Consider the following 6970-nt stretch of genomic DNA (forward strand, 5'->3'; position numbering starts at 1 on the left):
TCCAGGCTGCTGGGTGCAGATACAGGCTGCTGGGTGCAGGTTCAGGCTGCTGGGTGCAGGTCCAGGCTGCTGGGTGCAGGTCCAGGCTGCTGGGTGCAGATACAGGCTGCTGGGTGCAGGTTCAGGCTGCTGGGTGCAGGTTCAGGCTGCTGGGTGCAGGTTCAGGCTGCTGGGTGCAGATACAGGCTGCTGGGTGCAGATACAGGCTGCTGGGTGCAGGTTCAGGCTGCTGGGTGCAGGTCCAGGCTGCTGGGTGCAGATACAGGCTGCTGGGTGCAGATACAGGCTGCTGGGTGCAGATACAGGCTGCTGGGTGCAGATACAGGCTGCTGGGTGCAGATACAGGCTGCTGGGTGCAGGTCCAGGCTGCTGGGTGCAGGTCCAGGCTGCTGGGTGCAGGTTCAGGCTGCTGGGTGCAGGTCCAGGCTGCTGGGTGCAGGTCCAGGCTGCTGGGTGCAGGTCCAGGCTGCTGGGTGCAGGTCCAGGCTGCTGGCGATGTCTTGGTAATTGGACTTCTCAGCTCCTTCTTATAGCTCCTTCTTATAGCCACTTTCCAATCCGAGTTAGAACTGAAAATCTCCTGGGCCAGGCTCAAATTGGTGTTGCCATGGTTGCAGTATTGAGATGACAGCACTGCGTAATTTGATTGTAATTAAAACAACACCCAACACCTTCTTCTTAATGTTGGACAACTGTGAATGCATGCAACATGTGTCTCTGATTCCCAATGCCCTACACACAGAACATACAGTCCGAACTACGGTTATAAGGTAATAATACTAAGATGAGGATAATCAGGTCAACAGATTTGAACTCAGGTATTTTTTGTACTTTCGTACCAGGTTATTTATTCATTTTAATTCATTGTACTAACAATAGGTTTCACATACGTAACTCGGATTTCAACCATTGCTTCACAGGCTAGAAATAAACATGTAATTCGACTTGATATATGTAGGTAGATGAAGATATTACCATTAGCATACTCTGTATATTACAGTCAATTCACTTGTATTTCCACATTTTGTCCATTCCAGTCTGATACATCTTTGTCAATAGCTCTGTCTCTCACAGCTAAGAAAATCTGTTAAAAGAAGGATAGAAGAGTGATGTTTTTGCCTATTCATAATTGTTAGCCAGCTATCAGTTTATGTCCCATATTAAATCCCTTCACCCACACAGTTTGAAAACAGATGCACTTATACACAGGAAGCTGTTGAATCCTCCGAAATAAGGGTAGTTTGGGTCTGATGGGGCTACAGACTTCAATGGAATGGACAAACCACAAGCAAACGTCTCTCTCTCTCTCGCTCTCTTATTGTGTTTCTCACTCACTCACTCACTCTCTCCCTCTCTCTCTCTCTCCCTCCCTCCCTCTCCCTCTCTCTCTCTCTCTCTCTCTTTCTCTCTCACTCTATCTCTCTCTAACACACACACCACAGCCTGACAGAGTTTTTACATGATGGCTTTGATGGTCTGATGTCACTCGTTCCAGGCCTAATGCTTCTCTTGGTCTGTCTGGGGAAGGACGGGGAGCAATCAAGCATTCATTTGTACCACAAAATTAGAGAATGCACTCACACAGAGGACAATGCTAACTCTCCGGTTGGAGAGCATGGTTGCCATGCAGGGCACTTCTTGATTTTAGCACTTATTTTCTTACCTCAGAAAAGCAGTTTTTGTGTCAGGAGGTCTGTATCTGCATCCAACCTCATTAGACAAAGTCCGAACAAATACTTACCATCACGTGTCACTGTGTTGTCTTCTCTGTCTCTTCTCTCTCATGTAATGTAACTCTGCAATTACTCATCATGGCTATCATGTAAATACAGGTTTTGACACCATTTGGGGGGAATTTTAATCATAGTTTGTACAGTTTCAAAGACATAGACAGAATCTGAATAAAGCTCATGTGGGGGTGTTGCAACCACACAGGGGAAATCAAGAACAAACGGAGCATTCAACAGTAGCTGCTCTGAGGTAATCATGACCGTCACTAATGCTTCCACCATGGCTGAGGTGCTGATGGGTAGGATTAGATGTCCCCTGCTGGTTGGGGACCGCCTGTGGTGCCATAGTAGGTCTACTGGCAGGTTAACAGTCACACTCACACAGGAAGCTCTAGATGTTTGGTTTGATTTCAGATTCTTTCAGGGGATTGAAGTTGAGGACTAAATAGTTTTGACTTTCACACGATGGGAAACCGTGGAGGACAGTCTCAGCTTGTCCCTCTTTGTGTCTTGGTGATTTTGTCACTTAGACACAGACACACAAACACAGACACGTAGACACAGACAAGCACACATACACACACACAAATAGATACATGCAAACACAAGCATGAGGTCCAAAAGGATTCCATGCCCAGGTCTCACCATGCAGATATAACAACACACCCTGTCTCAACTTTGCAGCAAACACACTGGGAGCAGGAGCAGGAGGCTCATGTGCAGTTGCCAAGGCAACCGCCCTGGCAGCCCATGTGTTATGCTTTTCCCAGCTTACGGTTGTCATACCAAGAGTGCCGCCATGTGTTATCACAGTTTCCTGGGGACATCACAGTGTGTCTGGAAATCAAAAACGAGGTGTTCCCATCACACGTTTCTCCTATGTGATAGCAACAGAAACGTCACACAAGCTGCTGTTGGTCAAACCATAGCACACAAACTGCCTTTCAACAGGCTTCTCTCAATAAGGTTACCTTTGCTCCAGAGCACCGTGTTATCAGGAGAGGATCTCCTGCGAGGGTGCTAATATTTTGAACATTCCACCATTTTGTGCATTTCACAATTAGCAGATGCCAGGTCACAGATGTCGTACTTTTTTTTAAGCACCCATAGAATCCCAAAAATCATGAGGGGGACCACGACGTCAAACAATCAACGTGAGCGTGTTTCATCTAAAACCGGAGAAACGACTCAGACAAATGACTGTGCAGCCCCTCTCTCTGCTTTTGAAGTCCAATTAGGAAGCTTGTAGTAAATGACTGGCTCCTCCATTATTCAACAGTCTCTTCTCATAGTGTGTGCCGTGTGCCTCCAGTATGAAGTAGGCTCTGCGTCTCTCTACTGACAAAGCTCGGAAAGACAAAAAGCTCAAGCTGTGTTCATTCATTCATTATACACTGCTGCTCTCCAAGAGTGGGTTTGGATGCTCCAGAGTTTAGAGAAGAACCATGGCTGTTTTGATTAGATGTGCATTGTCACTTTGTCCATTCAAGTGAAAAGAATGGGGAACGTGAGCCTGGACTCTTAGGTCTGCAGCCATACTGTATTTACATTTAATCGTTTTCTTCATTCACCTGCATATTAAGTATGAGATTAGGACATACGTTTAAAATTAAAACTATAAATTCAAAAGATTCTGATCAAGACTTCATTGATAACAAAATTGCACCGTATGCCCAAAGAAATATACAACACTACAATCATCCATACAATGAATGGAATAATATCATGAATCATCCATGCAGTCATGGATTAATTCAATAAAGATATCTCTTGGTGCAAAGCTTCCGTATAGCAGCCATTACTGCAGATTCTCATGTGGATAGCATAGCTGGCCGTTCCTCATTGAAGCATCATGGAGCAGAAGTCTGAGGCTCTGTCAAGATTGTACTGTAACTCCACATCCTCTTCATGTCGCTGTCCTTCAGTCCTTCTCCTGGAGGCTGATTGGCTTGGCTCGTAGGCCATTACTTTCTCTGTCAGCCAGGGCTGTGCCACCTCTGGTGCCTCTGAAAAGCACATGAATATTTAGATGACACTAGACGGACAGTACTCTGAAAAAGCTGAGGATCCAGCCATGCATTATGCATTTTTATTTTGTCATGTCCGAGGTGTGACATCACAAACAATTTCTATAGGCACAGCTGAAAATCTTTTTAAATACAGTACTGTCTTCAGAAAGAAACGAGGCTTCCTTTTAATAGACAGACAGGCTGCAGCACAACCACAAGGAAGGCTCCAGACAGACTCACTGAACTTTCCAGTTCTTCACCAATGGTTCCCATGGTAACAACTAAAGTTTCAGGCGAATCTTTTATTTCAGATGAGTCTTTAATCGTATGGAGGCAAGGAGATATTGCATTTCAACAAAAAGTTAATATTTATCATTTCAAAGTGATTATTGAATCAGAGGACATCTGGCACCAGATTGCATCAGAAGAATGTGGCAAATAATACATCATCTGGTACTGTATGTCATTAAATGCATTCATGAAAAAAATGTACAAAACAAAACAGAAAATCCATCATGGGCTACCATTCCGACAATGTTTATTGGCTGAAGAAACCTTTCACATGGTGTAATCACTCATTCATAGTATTCTATGTTTGATATCTGGGACTGAAAGTATGACATGACTGTGATTGTGAGAGATTTCCTACGACAATGAAAGCCAAGGAAAAGCTCTAGACAGGAGAGCAGAGACATCCAGATCTAACAGAGAGCTGGGGGAATGTGCCTGTTGGTTCAAGAAGCTGATAATGTGGCTTTTAAGGTCTTTGTAAGATTACTAGAGAGAAGAGGCCTGCCAGGCCACTAGGTCCCTTGTGACTGATTACCTTCTCATCAGTGCAGCAGAGTGGCAGGCTCCATGGGGCAGCTCCATGCTGAGCCCTCCTGGAGTGGACATCAGATTAGATGTGGACATCAAGGTCGTGTCAAGTGCGTCGTAGTTTCTGTTGGCATTTTTCAACATATTTAGCACAGACATTGTCTCCCTACTGCAGGCTACTCATTGGAAGCCCAAACAACAGTGAAATTAAACAACACATTTTATTAATTTTATTCTACAATACAGACATAGCCCTGTTTCGTAAATAATTGCAACAAATACAATACTCTTGAGGTCTGTCATCCTGTACAAAGTTGCAAACCACACATTGACTTGTGTACTGTACTGTATATTAGTTTTGTCACTGACACACTTCTGCCTGTTTCATGCAAAGGCAGATAAATATGAAACAGCCCTGTAGCAAACAGGACAACCAGGACTGTGCACCAGAAAACTGAGAGGAATATCCAGTTAATTAATAAAGGCAAGAAGCATTGTGAATCAGCCCACAGCAAACTTAAATTATCGTTATGATTACATTGACAGCACAGACAGAGTTGTGGTACATTGACACAAACATTTAAGTAAAGTGAAACTCAGTGCTGATTGCCTTTATTCATTATTGAACAGGGGCCTGATTGGAATCGTTAGAACTGGCATCTTCTGAAATATTTGGCACTGCAGTCATAAAATTCCTCTGAACAGTAATGTACTAGCAAGTGGTTTAACTATTACAATCACCACAAACAGGAAGAAGTAAATACACATTATTCCAGCTGCCTAATATATAAAAATAAGCTTTTTACTTCATGATGAGCAGGCAGTACTGTATAGCAACAACATAGGTACAAATAGCAACGGCAAAATGTTTAGCATTAAAAAAGGTAGTCCTTCATTTGTCATCCTATAAAAAACAAGTTGTTCTTTCAGTATCCAAAAGGTATTGAATATGTTAAGAACTCAAACACGGCATTTGGCCATTCATTGTGCACGTCATTGACATGTTTACAAGACACAGGACAGTAAGAAAGGGATCAGGCAATACACAAAGAGTGTTGGGATTTGTTTTCTGTCAAGTACATCTTACAACATTGCCTTTAAACTGAGTTGTATTCCCTTTAAATAATCAATAAGAAGTCATGAAATCCCATCTATTGCACATTCTTGAGAAGAAGAGCAGGATGAAGTCTTTAAAACTATTTTCTGTTTCAGAGTCAGCAGCAGTGAACAACTCGGGCCACTGATTACACAGTGAATACCACATATTCAGAAAAGTGCTTTTTTGTTGAGGGAGGGTGGTGCGGAGCGAGTGATCATTCAGCATCCTTCAAACTATTTCAGACATCATCTGGTGCCTTTTCCATTGCATTTTTGGGCACATTTTCTGTGCTATCATCTTCAATGACAACTGTAAAGGAAAAACAGGAGTAATAATAACAGTGATAAATGTCTACATACAGTCATCAAGAGTACATGTACAATACTGTGAAAAGTAAAGGACGTATTTCACATGATCTCATTCAATAATGAAGGTTTGGTTTATACATTTTCGATGCATGTTATTCTATGTATTTCTGAACACACGCCCACGCGCACACACGCACACGTGCACACATGTGCATACAGTATACTAACTGCTGTCTCTCACCTCGTTTGCTTCTCCCAATTTGCCCCAGTTTAGGGGGTCTTTTATTCTGAGCAGTGCCAAAGAAGTTATTGGTATCCTGCAGGCGACAGGTGATGGAGATTTGTCCCTCCTCCTCCTCCTTACCTTCATAGTGAGACATGTTTTCCTCTTTGTAAGGCATCACCTCTGACATGACGTCTTTCCCAAACGAATGATCAATGATCGATTAAGAAAAAAAGTGGACGTTAACGACGAAAAATAAACCATTTAAATGTTACCTACCGGTAACAGAGATACACGCCTATATTGTGTTCGCTTTGAGTACACTACTCCAAGTTGAACGCGCTCTTCACGTTTCAATGGATCGTGCTTTTGCAGACTTGTAATATGATGATGCCCGCCAAAAATATATAAAATAATAGGCTAAGTTAGACGGTAAGGTTGAACAAGAGAGATGCAAATACTGACGGAGAGCGATGCAAAACACGTTCCCCAGGAGCCCATGCCGCAACAAACGATACGTCACCGAGGTAGAATTTTCCTGGTGTCCACAGTCGCTCTGCCCAGACTCAGTCTGATTCCCTCACATCACTCAACTAATACAGCTAAACATGCATTTTGCATAACTGTGTATATTTTCTTTTTCTACAAGATGTAGACTATGCTGTTTTCATAAAAAACGTAAGATTACTTAAACATGTCACACACAATTATGTTTTCACCTGATCCCGCTCCTACATTATTGCTGCAATCTTGGTGTTCTGTTGTACACAGGCAGACATCCC

At 43.0% G+C, this 6970-nt stretch overlaps 1 protein-coding gene across 2 annotated transcripts; it reads right to left on the bottom strand.

Annotated features, from left to right (window-relative positions):
- Window positions 1–4773: 4773 nt before the first annotated feature.
- Window positions 4774–6943, bottom strand: camk2n1b (calcium/calmodulin-dependent protein kinase II inhibitor 1b). 2 transcript variants are annotated; one of them, XM_062458119.1, is made up of 3 exons: window positions 6654–6943; window positions 6207–6383; window positions 4774–5966 (listed from the first exon to the last, which is right to left on the bottom strand). In XM_062458119.1, exons 2-3 carry the CDS (start codon window positions 6376–6378, stop codon window positions 5896–5898), a joined length of 243 nt encoding a protein of 80 aa, XP_062314103.1. In that variant the 5' UTR covers window positions 6379–6383; window positions 6654–6943; the 3' UTR covers window positions 4774–5895. The 2 variants fall into 2 exon arrangements, with proteins under 2 accessions (XP_062314103.1, XP_062314102.1); XM_062458118.1 differs by having other exon boundaries at window positions 6207–6943.
- Between the last annotated feature and the right edge of the window lie 27 nt (window positions 6944–6970).

The sequence above is a fragment of the Osmerus eperlanus genome, chromosome 4, assembly GCF_963692335.1.
Source record: "Osmerus eperlanus chromosome 4, fOsmEpe2.1, whole genome shotgun sequence".
NCBI classification, from domain to species: Eukaryota; Metazoa; Chordata; class Actinopteri; order Osmeriformes; family Osmeridae; genus Osmerus; species Osmerus eperlanus.

Coding starts and splice junctions, on each gene's coding strand:
- camk2n1b (XM_062458119.1), bottom strand. CDS start 6,378: ATGTCAGAGGTGATGCCTTACAAAGAGGAAAACATGTCTCACTATGAA. Junction 5,967..6,206: donor AATTGGGAGAAGCAAACGAG/GTGAGAGACAGC, acceptor TTTCCTTTACAG/TTGTCATTGAAGATGATAGC.